Genomic DNA, 18979 nt, shown 5'->3' with positions numbered 1-18979 from the left:
TTAACCCTCTCATTGATTTGAAGGCTAACATTTTCACTCCCTATGCCAAAAGTGATTCTCCCATTGTCATTCGTGGAGAGGACATTGTTCATTCTCCCTCTCTCATTGCTAATATGCAAGACAAGATTGAAAGGATTCATGAGAAGGAGACTCTCTCACTCTCTTCTTCTCCAAAGCATGACACACAGGATTTGCATGAGTACGAGAAGCATGATGATGATTTGATTGACAATGATTTGCATGATGATTTGGATGATAATGATGAGCATGATGATTTGCATGATCAAGATGTGATTTCTCACAAGCATGATGAGTTGCATGAAGATGATGTGATTGTTCACAAGGATGCTGTGTTAGTGGATGCTTTTTCTAGCGAAGCTAACCTCGTTGTAGATTCGATCAATCACGAAGAACCGATCTTGGCTTTCGAGTCGAGGTTCAAAGAACCCCCACGGGACGATTCGATCATTCAGGAAGAACCGATATTGGTTCTCGAGCCTAGGTCCAAAGAACCCTCACAGGAAGTATTATGTGTTCGCATGATTGATACGCACGCATTGATCGAGTGTTTCATTCGTGATCGTTTCCTATATTTTAGTCAACGTCTTTATGTGATCCCTTTTATTAGGCATGACATATTGTACTTTGAGCACGTTTCACTCATGGATGAGCACGAATGTATGCGGATTGTTTATAAAAAGCTGAAAAGTATGCATTCAAGGAAGTCACATTCCATGTCTCTTTCTTGGCATGACACAGTTGTAGAAAGAGCACATGAAAGTATGAGCACCAAGCATGCGCATTTCCATTGTGAATTGCCACAATTGATTGCTTTAGATCAAAAGAGAAAGATTCGATCTCATTGTTTGCGTGTGTGTGGTGAATGGTTTGGCAATCCGTCTCTTTGTTCATCTACATTGCATGCACACTCTTTGAGGAAGACAAGATTTTTTCTAGTCACTTTATACATGAAATAGGTATGTTCATGGTTTTGTGTTGGAAGTGGTTTCAGGAATTTTTAGCCATGGTGATTCTTGAAGAAGGAAGGAGCAGGACTCTAGACGAAGTTGAAGCATCGAAGGAGCACGTTCTGCGAACAGTCTCACAAAAGTGCCAGATCACTTGCTAATCTAGACTGATTGGACTGACAAAACCCTTGTTATGAAGTAGCTTGTCCAGACACTTAGATTAGATGCGTATCCTTTGGTTGCACACAGCATGACCATCAGATTACAGTCAGAACCCATTAGTAGCATTTTTACAGAGCATAGGCCTATTTTTCTTCTTCTTGATATTTTTCACTTATTATTTTTAAGTGACTTTTGTTGGAGAGTAGGTAGGTAGGGCAAATTGAGTAAGTTTGTATATAAGCAAACCTAGGCTAGCACTATTTGGCAAAAGAGGCAGCAGGAACACCTTGCTCAACAGGCAACTTCTTAGCAAGACCAACCCCCGCGACAACTCTCGCGTTTTCTCTCAACAGAAGGCCTAGCGTTTTTGCACCAGATCAGCAAACGTTTTTGCACTTGCAGATTCTCGGCGACATTAGAAGCAGATCAGCCCTAGCGTTAGCAGATTCCCACAACAACACAGCAGATTTTCTAGCGTTAGCAGATTTCCCCGCAAGGTCAGTTTTCAGCCTTAGCATTTTTGGTTTGCAGATCAACCTCAACTTTTTTGCAGATCATCGCGACAGAATCAGCCATAGGACCAGCGTTTTCAGTTTTCAACCTTTAGCACTCGCAGAACAAGTCCCGAACCTCGCAGACCTCACCTTCTCGCGGCAGTTCCTCGCCGCACGGTCAGATCCAACGAAGTTTGCAGTTCAGCCCGGAAAACGCAGATTTCAGCATCTGCGTATTCAGCTCGTCGTCATCGTAGTCGTCATCAACATCGTCACCGATATAGAGTCAGAATTCAGAAGATAAAGATTTGCAGATTTCAGCCCTTAAGAGTTTTCAGAATTCAACCCGTCTCGTCGTCGTCCTCATCTTCGGCAAGTCCAAGCATTGTAGAGATTTGTGCAATCATAAGTAGCCGCTCTCGCCATAGAGAGTGGGCCTTCGGAGGAGGGTTTTACGTCTCTAGTGTCGTATTTCTCTTCTTTCTCTATCTCTCAGTCTCATGCACTTTCACGCACAGTGTCCATTCACTTTGTTTGTGTCCATTGCACTCTCTCATTAAGAACGGAAGGCTCTCTTTTCCATACGAACAAAAGGAACCTTGAGCACAGTTCGGAGCACTCATCTTAAGCAAAGTTCAAACATTCATTCCACTGCACCTTACATGAGACGAGGCAGAAACGATGCTGATCGACATGATTACACCTCTTCATTGAAAATTTCTTTTCCAGTTTTCAAAGGTGGGAAGACAGATGACCCGGATGTTCATATCCAAGCCTTTGGACAGTATGCTGAGTTGAAAAATATTGATGAAGATGACTGGGGGGAATACTTTCCTCAAACATTAAAGGAGGCAGCAAAGAAATGGTACTACCATTACACAACTTGCCAACTCATATCATATAACAAACTACTCAAAGCTTTCCGACTGGAATATTCAGATAACAGAGGAGATGAGGATATCCTCTGTGAATTGGATAAGATAAAGCAAAGGAAATTATCAATCAAAAGTTATGTTGAGAAAATCAAAAAGCTGACTAAGTAGCTGCAGGAACCACCATCAGAAAAGCGGTTGCGGACATGGTTTTAAAATGGTTTCCACAGTAAGAAGCTTAGGGAACAGGAGGATCACAAACCGGCTACTGCAACTTATCGAGGAGTCCTCTAAAATCCCTGAAAAGGATTTTACGGCTACACCAAGCCTGGGACCACAGTACAGAGAGATGGTTGAGATTCTCTTTGAAGCTAGGATTAAAACAAATCAGCCTCTTCCAAAAGGATGGATCCATACAGGTTCGCGTTGTCATAAATTGGCCAGAACTCGTCTAACAAAAGGCAAACGCACGCTCTATGATCCCGACACCAAAACCTATCATCCTCTCACGTCTTATGAATTGGAAATGACCACAAAAAGGTGGGATCAACTTGAGCAGGAGTCCATTTACAGACTTATCCGGAAGGACAATGCTGGTACTAGGACTTCTGAAACACCAACACGACCCAAGGGCAAGAGAAAGCGGATTCAGTGGAAGGATACTGGGTAGTTCTATCTCAGAATCCGATGGTGGATTTTTCCAGCCGTTCTCAGAATCAGATGGTGGATTTTTCTAGCCAATTTCAGAATCAAAAGGTGGATTTTCCCAGTAAGTCTGAATCTGAAACACTTCTCCAGTCATTCAATCTGTTTCTAATCCCAATAGAGTATTTCAGTTCAGTTACTATTCCAATTCAATTTCCATATTCTATTCCAATTTCACTGACTGAACTGACGACTTCCAGTAGCTGTAAATTCTAACACTGGAATCACCTATCTAAAGAGATCAGCTCCAATTCCATCATCCATCCTCAACTTCAACAAGCTCTTCTCTTGGGCGGTCCGTCCTTTTTCGTAGACTTTCCTTGTTTGGGTCATCCCTTTCATCCCCTCCCCGAGCACTTTGTCAATAGATCCTAGCGATGTGCGTTTGGGCTCTTTGACTTTTTGCGATTTAACTCCAGGAAGGTCTTGTACCTGAGGTATCCGTGTTGTATTCCCCCCCATCGATTGTGCCACCCGCACTTGCAGTCTCCTCTATCATAGTCTCACTCTCGCCCCCAATCTCTCCCTCCCCCTTTTCCTCTCCATAAATGCTCCCTCTCCCTCTTGATCGTTGAAACCAGCTTGTAGGGCGTTAGACTTTAGCTTTCACCCGATCTTTACATTGTAAACTTTATGACATAGGAACTTCACGAATAAGCCTGCAACTGGGAATTACACTTCAAACAAAACACGGCTTAGCAGCTAGAGTCCTTCCAAGCAGACAGTGACGCACTCTAGGCCCCAAAGACTAGCGCCCCTTTCGGTATTTTTTTAGCCTTATTAAACTTAAGCGCTTTTACCGGGCCAAAAATGACCTCGATTTCGACAGCATAACCGCAGTAGGAGGTTTCACATACAAAATCCACGTGGAAGAGGTGACTTTCCTGGCGCATTCGAGCACTTTCTCAAACCCAGCGAGAATCTGCAGCCACTGAATTCTCTGCTTTCTGCCCCAAAAATGCACTAGACCACTTGTACAGTGATCCCCTAGCTTCCCCAAAGGTCTTGAGGGTATTAGGGATCAATTAGGGTCAAAATCCTAAACCTGCAAAATTACACAGCAGGCTGTGCAACCTACTGTTTCGCGCTCCGCTTCGCGAGCCGGTCGCATCCGTAGCAAGCCCTCGAGCTCCCGCACCTAAAGGGATACTTGCTTTTTGAATCGGAGGAGATTTCTCGCGTGAAATCTCTCCGAGTTCACCAATACCTGTGAGGGATAAGCAATTAGCTAATCCAGCACCTGTGCAAGAGGCTCTTGCCTCAACAATCACGCATGAATCCACACAACTCTACATACACATGAAAAGCCCTCGAGTGGGGGATCACGTTTCTGTATTCAAAGGGGGGGAGAGGTGCACGAGAGCGGAATCATCGTGCTACATAAGACAAGGGCAATACACATGCGCCAAGAGCCATCCTTCTTCTGCGCTAGAAGCGATTGGGAGCAAAAGGGTGAAGAACTAGGTTGAATCAGCCCTTTTTCTACCAGTTCCTCTACTTGGCCCATAATCTCTTTTTGTTGAGCCGCACTAACCCTATACAGAGGCCTATTTGGTGGGCTACAACCTGGCACCAAATCTAATCCTCAGGCCTCTCCGACGGCAACCAAGACAGTAATGAGTCAAAAAAAATGGTCACTAAATTCTCGTAAAAATGCTAACCTTTCTTTATTTAACGTAGATAAATTTGACTGACAATTATCTGAAACATCACATGCGAAAATCAAGTACGTAGAAAGATGATTCTTAATTTACAGAAGTAGATACAAGAGGGACACACTCCCCTTTAAGCTTTACATCAAGGATGTGAGTTTTGCCCTATGTTGAAGGGTGATCTTTTTGTTAAAGACATCCAGCACTCCATGTATACGGAACATCACCAGGCTTCCCAACAGCGCATCACACCCTTCCAGTGGCATGATATAAAATTCCACTGTGTCCACATATGATTGAAAATGGAAACGCAACTTTCCAATGATACGCGTAACACGCTCTGAATGGCCAGGACATCCCTGCCTGAGCTGAATACCCCATCTCTTCAACTTTGTTGCCCAACTTGATGGCCAACTCTGGTGAGATAAAGTTTGCTTTATAGTTTTTTTCAGACGCGTCTGATTGGGCAACCATACTTCCAGGCGCGTCCGCGTGAGATTGGAGTGAGATTGAGGATTTCGGACGTGGGCAGGGTCGATTTGACGATGTGGCATTTTTTCCCCCAAAGGTCACATTTGCCCGTAAACGCCTCTACGCGAGTCTTCTGGAGTCTGCCGCGCTGCATTTTCTGCACAGCCGTGACCCGATTGAGGCCATTGTGGGCTTGAGCCCGTGAGCCCTACCCACACTCTCTCTCCTGCGGTTCTCCATCTTCACCTACGCTCTCCTTTTACCCGTGAGCTGCTCCTGAGGCCTCCACTTTGTCAAGGTTTGAAGTTTGAACTTTGGACTATGCAGATGGGCCGAGTGAAGCGTCCTGAATGGCAGTATGTAGAACAATTGAAGCCTCAAAAGAAAGGGCAATTTACATGTAAATGCAAGTATTGTGGGCATACTTGGGACGGATGTCCCTCCGTATTCGTGCACATTTATTGTCCATCTCTGGCCATGGTGTAGACCCATGTGAGAGTGTGCCAGAGGACATCAAAGAGGTGGTCACAAGATTGCATGTAGACGTGAAGAATGATGGGAAGGACCCAAATGCATATGTAGATGCCTTGGTGGATGATTTGGGAGGTAATGCCTCTCTATCTCAAGGAGGTGCCTCAGGCTCAATGAGTACACATGCATCAGGGAGTGCACATGTAAGTGCCACTGGGACTTCGGCTTCCAAATCAAATGTGGGGTCCTCAAGCAAGAAGAGGAAGGTTGCACAAGGGCCTTTGACAAGTGCATTTAGCTTGCAAGCACGCAAGCAAGCAGATCAAGCCTTGCGCATGTTTTTTTATGCAGAGGACATTCCTGAATGGAAAGTGCGGATTTCTTTCTTTTTGGAAATGGTCAAGGCAATTGGACAAGTTGGTCCATCTTATGTGCCTCCCACATACAATGCTTTGTGCACCACAGAGTTAAATGATGAGGTCAAATGCATTGGTCATGAGATCATGGGTGTGCGCGAGAAATGGAAGAAACATGGATGCACAATTGTATGTGATGGATGGTCTGACACTAGACGCAGGTCTATCATTAACTTTCTTGCATGCTCTATACATGGTTCTGTGTTTCTGAAATCGGTGGACACATCTGGGGAGATAAAGACATCAGAATTTATTTTCAAGCAGCTTAAGGATGTGATTATTGGGGTAGGACCCTCCAATGTTGTGCAGGTATGCATGGACAATGCAACTAATTGTGTTGGGGCTGGGCAAATGGTGGAAGAGAAATGGAAACACATTTTTTTCACGAGGTGTGCATGCCATTGCTTGGACCTCTTGTTTGAGGATATTGGGAAGCTCCCTTGGATTGCAAAAATTCTTGAAGATGCAACAAAGGTTGTCACATTTGTCACAAGGAAGTCCACTGTCTTGGCATTGTTTCGAATGCTTAGCAAGAAGGAATTGTTGAAGCCATCGGCCACTCAATTTGCCTACTACTTCATCATGTTGGTAAGCCTTGTGGATGAGAGATGTATGCAAGGTGTGCGTAGGCTTATGATTGATACAAATTTTGTGAAAATGAAGGCATCCAGGACTACAAAGGCCACAGTGGTCTCGGACATTGTGTTTAATGTATCCTTTTGGCAAGAGGCCAAGTTGATTTTGAAGAGTTGTGCTTCCATCACTTCATTTGGCTGATAGGGAAGGAGCCACCATGGGGCTTGTGTATGAGCTTACGGATCGCATGGTGAGAAAATTCAAAACATGCAAGGTATTGATGCGGCAAGGATGCAAGAGATCAAGGACCTATCCGTTGATAGATGGAATATGATGCACACACCATTGCATGCTGTGGGATACTTGTTTCATCCTGTATGGCGAGGAAGAGGGCAATTCAATGATCATGTGGTTCATGACGGGTGGATGACATTTGGACAAGAATACCAAAGATGATTTGACCATGCAAGGTACCCTCATTGATGAGTTGGACACTTTCCTCATTGAAAGAAAGTCATTTGCTCATCCTATTGCACAAGATCCAAAGAGAATGCAAGAGGGTGTAAAATGGTGGGAGACTTTTGGAGCTTGCACGCCCACATTGCAGACTCTTGCACTTAAGGTGCTTTCTCAAGGGACATGTGCCTCTCCATGTGAGAGAAATTGGAGCACCTTCTCTCTCATTCACACCAAGAGAAGAAATAGGCTACTTCCTGCAAATACCAAGAAGCTTGTCTACATACACACCAACTTGAGGCTCTTATGCAAGATCAAAGAGCGCGGCTATGAGAGAATGGAGGTGACATTAGAGATGCTTAACAAAGAGAAGGATGAGGAGCGCTTGCTTGAATTGCAGGAGATTCAGGAGGCGATTGCACAGAGCACTGATGATGTTATGGAGTCTCTTCCGATTAGCATGCCGAGTGATATTGGGACTTCATGCTCCGTTGCTGAGGATGAGGCTTGGGATGAGGATGAGGATGAGGATGAGGATGAGGATGAGGAGGGTGATGATGAGGATGACGATGAAGAGGTGGCCTGCGATGAGAGTTAGAGCTCATTGCATTTTGCTCTAGCCTCGTTCCTGACTCTTCTTAGCTCTACTTATGTTTTGGATTCACTATTTAGCATCGAGCTGTTGGACTCCACCCTCTAGGCTCTATTTATGTTTTGTCATTTGGAGTACTCAGTATACAGTCTTGTTGGTTTTGGAGGCTCCCTATTTTGTCATCTCCTGCTTTGCTCTAGCCTCTAGTATGATGTATCTATTGATCAGAGATCTTGATCTGTTTCTCAACTCCCGACTCCTTGATTTAGCTAGATTCTACATTTTCTATAATGTTTTAATGCATTATGTGGCTTTGGGCTGCTCTCTAGAGTCTAGTGTTTTAAATTTAATTGCTATTTGTTGTGATATATATATATTTATATATATACACACACTAATTTTTTAGTGTCGTGTGGTATTCCACGTATGGAATCTTCGGGGGGTTTAAATCGGGCTTATATCGGGCTTCCATACCCGTCCGAGTGAGACGCACGGTTGACGTATGAAAAAACTATGGTTTGCTTTAGCACCTGGATCAAAGAAGATAAGTGTTGCCTGGTCTCTGACTCTACTCCACGCAACTCACTGGCATCTGAGTTCGGCCTATGACCCACCATATTTGGCACTAACCCGGCCATGGGTGTCACGTGACACATCCAACCATGTGTGTCCGTCGACAAGCTACAGCAGGACAAGGGTTCAGTCAGTCCAATCAGTCTAGATTTAGTAGTGATCTGGCACTTTTGTGAGTCTATTCGTAGACCGTGTATGCACAGATACTTAGTGTAGATGCATATCCTCTAGTTGCACACAGCATGATCATAAGCATTCCCATCAGAATTCTTCAGGGGAATTTTCCAGTGCCTTTAGCCTATTTTACCTATTTTTGACATTTTTCACTTAATATTTCTAAGTGACTTTTGTTGGAAAGTAGGTGGGGCAATTTTGCTAAGTTTGTATATAAGCAAACTAGAGCTAGCACTAAATGGCAGAAGAGGCAACAGGAGCCAAGCTCAGCAGGCAACTTCTCAGCAAGACGAAGCCTTGGTGGATTCCCTCCAAGCAGCAGATCCCCCCTATTCTAGCGTTTCTTCATCAGCATTGCCTGGCGTTTTTGCACCAGCACATCATCGCCATACCCCCCAGTGCCTAGCGTTTTGCATCAGTTGTCATTGCCAGAAGACCACAGGAGCTAGCGTTTTTGACAAGACAACAGGCCAGCGTTTTTGTCATCAGCATCTCTAGCGTTTTTGGTCCTAGATCCAGCATTTTCAGTAGATACCACCCACAGCAATGCAGCGATTTTCAGCAATGAAGTAGTTGCAGATTCAGCCCCTAAAGGTAGCAGATTCAGGCCAGGAAAGACCATCAGTTTTCAGCCTTAAGAACCTTTGTTTTCAGCCCTAAACCTGCAGATTTTCAGCGTCAAAGACCCACCGAAAACGGCCCCCAAAATCAGCGTTTTCGGCTTAGTCGCAGATTTCAGCCCATGCGTTTTTGAACAGCAGTAGAAAGATTGCAGATTTCAGCCCTTAGATCGACTTCGTCATCACCGTCGTCATCGTCGACATAGCCTAGACTTGCATCAGTCTCATGCATCCCCATTGTACCAGATTGTGCAATCAATAGTAGACCACTCTCGCCGATGAGAGTGGGGCCTTGGGAGGAGGGTTTTACAACGTCTCTAGTGTCGTATCTCTCTTCTCTCTCTATCTCTCAATCTCATACACTTGCACGCACAGTGTCCATTCACTTTGTTTGTGATCAAAGCATTCTCTCGTTAAGAACCTAAGGCTCTACCTTCCATAAGAACAAAAGGAACCTTGAGCACAGTTCGGAGCACTCATCTTGAGCAAAGCGCAAACATTCATTCTGCTGCACCTAACATTGGTATCAGAGCTTTGGCAGTGTTCTGTATCACTCAAGGAAAGAACCACAAGAACCACATAATTTTTTTTTGCTTGTTGAGGTCGCACGAACCCAAGCTCGCTTGGGCGTGTCCATTCCTAATCGTGTTTTTGAAGAGTGACGGGAATCCCAAGAAAGAAGGGCTTGTCCAGCCTCCCCTTGTGTCTCTTTTCACTCATTGAGAGCGGACCGTGCACTTAGCGGCCGGCCAATCGACGTGAGGTGGGAAAAAGCAACCTTGGTGTGAGCGAAAGGCCGCCAAGGGGTGCGCCCGCGGAAAAGAGTAGAACTCAGGTGAAGAGAAGATTCTTCTCAAACACGGTTTGCAAGCGAAAGAAAACCTCAAGAACTCAAGAACCCTCAAGAACTCAAGACCCGCAAGAACCCAAGTTCCTCGTGAACTTAAGAACCCACAAGAACCCACGACTTCAGCATGGTCATCACTCGAAGCGGAATGGATACTTCGCTTGGAGGTGATGAGCATGAGAGAGGCGAAGAAGAATTTTCCCCACCACCAAGAGGTTTTCTGACCCTTCCCCATCTACATCAAGGATAGCACTAACTCCTATGGAGGCTTTAGACCAGATATTTATGGAAAGAAAGTTAGAACGCGAAGCAAGACATGCAGAAAGAATGGCAGAAATGGAACACAGACACGCAGAAAGAAGAGCAGAAAGAAAATCAGAAATGGAGCGCAGACACCAAGAAAGAATGGCAGCCGCTGTCAAAGGAAAGAGCGACCAACACATGAAAGAGTTCTTGCGACTCGTTTCTCAAGCTCAGGCACAGATGCAAGAGATTCGGGAAAAGGTGACTCTCTCAGTCTCTTCTTCTCCAAAGCATGACACACAGGATTTGCATGATTGTGAGAAGCATGATGATTTGAATGACAATGATAAGCATGATGATTTGAATGATAATGATAAGCATGATGATTTCCATGATCAAGATGTGATTTCTCACAAGCATGATGAGTTGCATGAAGATGATGTGATTGTTCACAAGGATGATGAGTTAGTTGATGCTTTTTCTAGCGAAGCTAACCTCGTTGTAGATTCGATCAATCACGAAGAACTGATCTTGGCTTTCGAGTCGAGGTCCAAAGAACCACCACAGGACGATTCGATCATTCAGGAAGAACTAATCTTGGCTCCTGAGCCTAGGTCCAAAGAACCCTCACAGGAAGTATTATGTGTTCGCATGATTGATACGCACGCATTGTTCGAGTGTTTCATTCGTGATCGTTTCCTGTATTTTCGTCAGTGTCTTTATGTGATCCCTTTTCCTAGGAATGACATATTGTACGTTGAGCACGTTTCCCTCATGAATGAGCACAAATATATGCGGATTGTTCATGAAAAGCTGAAAAGTATGCATTCAAGGAAGTCACATTCCATGTCTCTTCCTTGGTATGACACAGTTGTAGAAAGAGCACATGAAAATATGAGCACCAAGCATGGGCATTTCCATTGTGTTTTGCCACAGTTGATTGCTCTAGATTCTAAGAGAAAGATTCGATCTCATTGTTTGCGTGTGTGTGGTGAACAAGTTAGCACTCCGTCTCTTTGTTCATCTACATTGCATGCACAGTCTTTGAGGAAGACAATATTTTTTCTACACACTTCACATGGAATAGGTATGTTCATGGTTTTGTGTTGGAATTGGTTTCAGGAATTTTCAGCCATGGAGATTCTTGAAGAAGAAAGAAGCATGACTCTCGACGAAGTTCAAGCATTGAAGGAGCCAAAGAAGACTTTGTGTCGCTTTTGGCGTGGCCCAAAGAAGGAGCCAAAGAAGACTTTGGCCATTGAAGGAGCCAAAGAAGACTTTGTGTCGCTTTCGGCGCGGCCCAAAGAAGCAAGCGTTGCAGACCTTTATGACATTCAAGTACCACACGACCCACACATCAGAGTGGGCCGACGAAGAGTCCCTTTTAGGATTCCGGATGCTATTGGCGATCTCCCTCGACGCCATACAATTCGGTACCAGTACCTCACTTTGAAAATGAGGGGATGTCACGTGACACATCCAACCCTATGTGTCCATGGACAAGCTATAGCACGACAAGGGTTCAGTCAATCCAGTCAGTCTAGATTTAGAATCGATCTGGCACTTTTGTGAGTCTATTTGTAGACTGTGCATGCGCAGACACTTAGTGTAGATGCATATCCTCTAGTTGCACACAGCATGATCATAAGCATTCCCATCAGAATCCATCAGAATTCTTTAGGGGAATTTTCCAGTGCATTTAGCCTATTTTACCTATTTTTGACATTTTTTACTTATTATTTTTAAGACTTTTGTTGGAAAGTAGGTAGGGCAATTTTGCTAAGTTTGTATATATGCAAACTAGAGCTAGCACTAAATGGCAGAAGAGGCAACAGGAGCCAAGCTCAGCAGGCAACTTCTCAGCAAGACCAAGCCTTGGTGGATTCCCTCCAAGGAGCAGATCCCCCCCATCCTGCGTTTCTTCATCAGCATTGCCGGGCGTTTTTTGCACCAGCACATCATTGCCATACCCCCCAATGCCTAGCGTTTTGCATCAGTTATCATCGCAAGAAGACCACAGGAGCTAGCGTTTTTGACAAGACAACAGGCCAGCGTTTTTGTCATCAGCATCTCTAGCGTTTTTGGTCCTAGATCCAGCGTTTTCAGCAGATACCACCCACAGCAATGCAGCGATTTTCAGCAATGAAGTAGTTGCAGATTCAGCCCCTAAAGGTAGCAGATTCAGGCCCGGAAAGACCATCAGTTTTCAGCCTTAAGAACCTTTGTTTTCAGCCCTAAACCTGCAGATTTTCAGCGTCAAAGACCCACCAAAAACGGCCCCCAAAATCAGCGTTTTTGGCTTAGTCGCAGATTTCAGCCCATAGCGTTTTTGGACAGCAGTAGAAAGATTGCAGATTTCAGCCCTTAGGTCGACTTCGTCATCACCGTCGTCATCGTGACATAGCCTAGACTTGCATCAGTCTCATGCATCCCATTGTACCAGATTGTGCAATCAATAGTAGACCACTCTCGCCGATGAGAGTGGGGCCTTGGGAGGAGGGTTTTACAATGTCTCTGGTGTCGTATCTCTCTTCTCTCTCTATCTCTCAGTCTCATACACTTGCACGCACAGTGTCCATTCACTTTGTTTGTGATCATAGCATTCTCTCATTAAGAACGGAAGGCTCTACCTTCCATAAGAACAAAAGGAACCTTGAGCACAGTTCGGAGCACTCATCTTGAGCAAAGCGCAAACATTCATTCTGCTGCACCTACCAATGGGTTTGGGATTCTTCCCTCTCCTGTCCTCTGAGTAGCTAGCCTCCTCCTCTCGGGACAATCTGCAACAAAATGGCCAGGCTACTTGCATCTAAAGCATTTGTTCTCAGCCATTAAAGCCTTTTTTTCCTCTAGCGACTTACACACAAAAGGCTTCCTTTTCTTTTTCTTGGCCTGTCCTTCAGACGTCTCGGCTGAGTCCTTAGCTTTCCCTGTCTTTTCTGACCCTTGGGACGCTTCAACAGTTACTTTCACAAAGGGGCTCTTTGCTGAAATTTTATTTTGCTGACTCCCTTTCACGTTGCCCTGAAACCCATTGTTCAACAAGGCATGACCAGTTTTGGCAACTGCCATAAGTTGAGTAAGGGTGGCCACTTAGTTCTTTGTAGAATAGTTTCAACTTTCAAAGCCCTTTAGGCAGCTCACAACAATACTTCTCAATCTGCTCTGTCAATGGCACAAACCTATAGGAGGTTCCTGAGAGCAACGCTTTACAGAACGTCCGATCGTACTCCTCTAGGCTCTTGCAAGTAGCCGCAGTGAGTTGGTGCCAATCCGTCATGACATCGCCTTCAGATTCATTTGACAGTGGTGCAGATGCAAGCATTTGCTTGAAGTATACCCTTGTGGCAGGTGCTTGTCCTTGCATAAACAGCGTCGTCCACCATGTAAGCGCATTGCCTTTCAAGAAAGTGGCAGCTTTCCTGACCTTGGAGGCTTCTGTAAAATCCCCCCCTGCATAAGCACTATCAAACTGCTGGAAGAAATTGAGAGCCTCTTTTATCCTCAAAGCCGATGAAAGTATCAAACTTAACAATTGCAACACCTTCTTTGTATGCTTTTGGCTTTTCTTGTGCTTCCAAATTATCATAGGGAATTGTCTGCAACATGGCCACTGTAATAGGGATCATCGGCGCCTCTTGGCCATTGACATTCTGAGTCACCGGTGCCATATCTGACTGCTGGTCGGAAAAACCATCCATACCAAAATTGCCCTGTGGCACCCCAAACTGGCCATGATTGCACTGAAACCCTTGTTGCATGCCAATGTTACCATACATGGGATTTGGCATCATGCCTTGCATACCCCAAAGACTGTTCCTTGCATATATTGCTGGTTTCCAGGCACATAACCAGTCATGCTCTGAAACAAAGATCCGCCCCAAAATACCCAGGATGTACTGTGGGTGGTGAAAGAACCTGTTGCATAGCTTGCAAGCTGTTTCCCTGTCCATTTAATGCAACATTTGGACTCCGAAAGGTGTCAGTTCAACCTGTGGAATAGGCGTCCTAACCACCTGTTTATGGACAGAAGGAATTTGTCTTGGAGCCCCAACTGACTCCGCAACATGCGAGTGCTCCCTGCCCTATTGGATCCAACGTTACCCGAAATGGGAACGAGAACGGGAGTGTCCAGAATGGGACGGGAACAAGGAGGAGGAGGGGAGGCCAGAACGAATCAGCCCCAAAACGTGCCCTCAAACAGCCCCGAAACGTGTCCCCAAATGCCTACTTTTGCCCGTTCTGCCCCACATTCTGCCGTTCCAAAACACCGTTCCGGTTACACCCCGTTCCGGAACAGTGTTTCGATCTCGACTCCATTTCGGGAGCAGAACTCGTTCGGAACACCGTTTCGAAACATTTGGGCTGCGTTCCGTCCGTTCCCTGTTACACTGGCTAGGACACATAAGGGACCTGAGCTTGAGCCTCAACGGACTCTCCTACATGAGAGAATTTCCTTGTCTGCTGTGGCATTGGTGGTGCTTGCAGAAATTCCATAAACCTAGGATTCTGCACCAACCGAGTAAACACAATCATAGCAACAACCAAGTGTGTCCTGAATGCATCCTCTTCTACTTGTCCCAGTCATAAACCCCTGGACTTGTGGAGCATTCACATCAACAAAAGGTACAAACATGGGTGGCCGAGAACTTTCACGACACTCGAACACTGGAGGAGGAACAGCTTGTCTGTCCTGTAAAGAGGAACCCTCTTCCGTGGTGTTATTTGTCCTATGATTCTATCTTGGGGACCAGTGTTAGAAAAAAACCAAGGTCTAGTGTATTTTAACCGGCTGAAAATTATAAAATCCCGGTTAGATTTTGAGCTTGCCTTTAAGAAAACCGGAAAATTTACACAAGTTTTAGTGTAATTACTGGCAAAAGCTTCAAATTTTGACCTGAAAACCGAGAGAATTTCAAATTTCCCCTTATTTTGATCGATTAGGAAAAATGTATTTTTCTAGCCCTGCTGGGGACGGAATCATGAAACCAGCCCGTAGCACGGTACCCACACAATTGTACATATAGATGAAAAGCCCTCAAGTGGGGCATCACGTTTCTGTATTCAAAGGGGAAATTTGAAACCGGCCCGTAGCACGGTACCCACACAATTGTACATATAGATGAAAAGCCCTCAAGTGGGGCATCACGTTTCTATATTCAAAGGGGGCTACTCACACACACAAGAGTTCACTTAATGAAGGAGAAGCAGCCTCCCCTCTCAAAATTGGGCGCCTCCTCTTCATGTGAGTCCGGCAAGATAATCTGGGGCCACCATGTGTCCACTTTGCCTCTTTTAAGTGAATTTCCTGGTACCCACCAACTTATAAGCACCGCGTGGGGCCTAAATGACTTTGAACTGAGCCTAGACATACTTTTACTGCTCAAATTTCAGTGCCGACTTGCCCGACCATCCTCGTGGTGACTTGCCCTTCACTGATGCGGGTGAACACACTCGCCATACAATGTCCGGTCATTTGCGACTTCAAAAGAGGTTCCCAAAAATTAAATAAAAATAACCAAAAAGAAACCAACAACTAAGGTTGGTGGTTGACATAGCCTCGTGACATGGCCCCTGCATGATGGCTATGCCAGCTAGCACTATTAAAGGCTCCCGGAATCCCGACACATCGTGGAGTGCACGACCACAGGGAGTCGACCACCTTGAAGTATTCCCATGTGGTCCTCATTCCCCCAATGGTGGTTGTTTTTTACTTTTCTTTTTTGTATTTTTTCTAAGAGTGTTTATGCAATTCCTAACCTGCTCCAGTGTAAACGTGCCAATGACCTCATTGTTTAACTGCAATGTAACTTCCTCCCAATCTTTCGGTCACAAATAGCCTCTGTATACATGAGACCATCGCTCTTCGTAGTATTTCAACAAGGTCGATGTTCCATCCCACACTGATACCGCCACATGAGGGCGTTTAGCCCGACTCACTCGAAGAGGTCTCGGGAGGATGCAATTGAATAGGAGAGGTGTTGTGGACAGAAGAGAAGGCATGACACTCATTGCAGGCACGGTCGGAGGTGCCCCCATGCGAAGAGGCCAGAAGTCTTGGGAAATCATCGAAATAAATGTTGTAGGTAGGGGCCTCAGACATATGAAGGAAACACCCGGAGCGACACTAGGCTTGAGAGGGATGGTCGAGTGACTCAATCCTATGTTCTCAATTGACTGACCCTCAGTCAATGTGCCCCCCAACCACCCTCTTGAAGCAACTACATAAAACCTAGGTCTTCGCTCAATTGTGTCTCGAAAACTGTTCTGTGACTACCTAACCCATATCCATCGCTCAAAATATATAAACTTAACAAGAAACTTCTAATTAGATGGTTCATCCTCATGCGGTCACTTCAATGGTCAGGAAAAAAAAAAAATCAGATAAAAAACCCTGCAGCAAAACTCAACTCGACTGAAAACACATGCATCATTGATTCAAAACAACAGAGCCGATTGAGGATAAAGTAATAGTAGGTGTGTGTGTGTGTGTGTGTGTGTGTGTGTGTGTGTGTGTGTGTTTTGGGGGGAGAAATCAGATTAAAAACCCTGCATCAAAACTCCCCAAACAAACACACACTCACTAACTAGCTATTGCTTTTTCCTCAAACGCCTCTGTTGTTTTTAATCAATGATGCATGTGTTTTCAGTCGAGTTTTTTTTTTTTTTTTTTTTTTTGGGGGGGGGGGGGGGGGGGGGGGGGGGGTACCTTGATGCAGCTTGAACAGTCGAAAGCACTGAATGAAGAAGGCTTCACGAACTTGGAATCAGCAGCGCAAAATTATGGAGGGCATACGAAAAACCGAGAAGTAGGGAGTGAAGTAGGCCGTTGCGCAGCTGCAGCCAAGCGGATTGCGTGCTCTATGTCATTGGCCAGCCAAAAATGGCATTGGGGGGGGTGGGGGGAGGGGGCTTTGTGTTGTTAATTAAATGAAACCTTTGTCATGGGATCCATCTACGAGCGAGAATCACGAGAGGTGTAACGTCGTCTGATTTTTACAAGTAAACTTAGTAAACTAAGACACGAGAGAGTGGACATTCGAGTTTATTTTTAAATCTTATGTTTGCCTATGAAATCACATGATGCACGTGAGTGACGTGGTTAACCATGAGCCTCATTAGGCGAAGGTTTCGGGTTCAAAACACTTGGCGAAAAACAAGGGCACGTTTTTTATGGACTGCACATTCGCCTTGAGATTCCCATCGGGGACGAACACCATGGATCCCACCCCTCAAACCCTATGTTAGATAATGCGAGGGGGAGGGGAGGCTAAGCACTATTCGATACGAGGTCTTAAATGTCCCAAGGTGGTGGGATCGACGGTAGAGGGTGAAGCGCATGAATCTCAAGGCACGAGAAGTGTGCAAAAAGAAGTCAATGTGCGCCAGGATTTGAAATTTGAACCCAGCACTTCGACATTAGGGCTCACCACGCAGGTGCGTGTGGGTTGTTGAAACCCATGTGAGTCCATATCTATACTATATATAATGGAGCTTAAAATTTCAAGGAAAGAGAGGGCATCCACGTGTCACTCATTGGTTCTATCTATATTATGTACTAGTATGTGACCCGTGCGTTGCTTCGGCCAAGAAACATCGCTTCTATTCTTGTAAGAATATCTCCTCTTCTAAGTGAAACATTATCAATACTCTTTTCCTACATGTATATTCTATTGCATTTCTAAAAGTAATGCACTGCACAACCTCTTCAACATTCTACCAAACATAAATATATGTAAGATTCTACAAAGCATTCTTTGATACCAAGCTTGGGAGCTTCTCATAGACATTTTTTTCATGAGGTGCTAGCCCTTGTTCAAAAAACTTCAGAGTGCTCTACTTCTATCGTGTGAGAGAGAGAGTAAGAGAAAGAGAGAGAGTCGCCTCCTTCTGGTGTATCTTTGTTTAGCAATGCTATCAACGTGGATTATACAGATTAGGTAAGTTAGCATGGTGTGAAGAGATGAAGCCGTCTGAAATCAATGTAAAAATAAAGCTTTTTTGAAAATGGAGTGGGTTCTAGAATTGGCTTCAACAATAAGAACACAATTGAATTCAATGTCTCTACTCCATTCTCTTACTTACTTCTATCATTGCTTCTTCCTTATGAGCAAGACATGGTAGAAATGTACATCATAACTTTCTATATGGCAAGAAGACCATCTTTCCCTTGGTCTACCTAGAGTTGACAAAACTGCTACCAAATTTTCATGTCTAAGAGTAGAGTTGTGAAAATATAAGGGCTCATAGTTCCAATGTACCAGAAAAGCTTCAAGTACAAAAAGAGATGAGCTAACTTGCTTTTAATATTAAGAATGTGATTACATCTATGCTGCTCTCTCTATGCTTCTCTTGGATCTTTATCTATGTTCACAAGCATGGTAATGGTTTACGTCATCACCTAATCACAACAATACACAAGCAGCTTAGTATGATAAGGTGCACTATATTTGTTCATGTACACTTTCTGTAATGGAAATGGCCTATGAACTTAGAGAATAGCGGAATTAAGAGAATTAGAGTGAGCAATTTTGAGAGCATAGAGGGTGAACTTAATTGGTAGTAGAAACTCTATCATAACACTTAATTAACTAGGCATGAACAATACTTTTGCAAGAGAGAGAGTGTAGAGAATATGACAACATGCACTTGTAGAAAGCATTAACTATCCCAAGTCTCAATTCCAA

The 18979-nt window shown here is 44.6% G+C and overlaps 2 protein-coding genes across 5 annotated transcripts in view; one reads left to right on the top strand and one right to left on the bottom strand.

Annotated features, from left to right (window-relative positions):
• LOC147420661 (uncharacterized) overlaps nt 1-17202 on the bottom strand; it is a 59352-nt gene extending 42150 nt beyond the window's left edge. For 2 of the 4 annotated variants that reach the window (XM_086504956.1, XM_086504957.1), the window contains exon 1: nt 17002-17201. The gene's annotated coding sequence lies outside the window, so the exon portion shown is untranslated. Of the gene's footprint in view, nt 1-17001 lie in introns of all 4 variants that reach the window. The other 2 variants (XM_086504958.1, XM_086504955.1) reach the window with 2 other exon arrangements.
• On the top strand, nt 5759-6988 carry LOC147420662 (uncharacterized). The gene has a single exon (XM_086504570.1). It carries the CDS (start codon nt 5759-5761, stop codon nt 6986-6988), a length of 1230 nt encoding a protein of 409 aa, XP_086360696.1.
• Nucleotides 17203-18979: the final 1777 nt, after the last annotated feature.

This window comes from Adiantum capillus-veneris, chromosome 28 (assembly GCF_014529385.1).
Source record: "Adiantum capillus-veneris isolate H3 chromosome 28, ASM1452938v2, whole genome shotgun sequence".
NCBI lineage: Eukaryota > Viridiplantae > Streptophyta > Polypodiopsida > Polypodiales > Pteridaceae > Adiantum > Adiantum capillus-veneris.
This window is presented reverse-complemented; position numbering and strand designations above follow the sequence as displayed.

Coding starts and splice junctions, on each gene's coding strand:
- LOC147420662 (XM_086504570.1), top strand. CDS start 5,759: ATGTCCCTCCGTATTCGTGCACATTTATTGTCCATCTCTGGCCATGGT.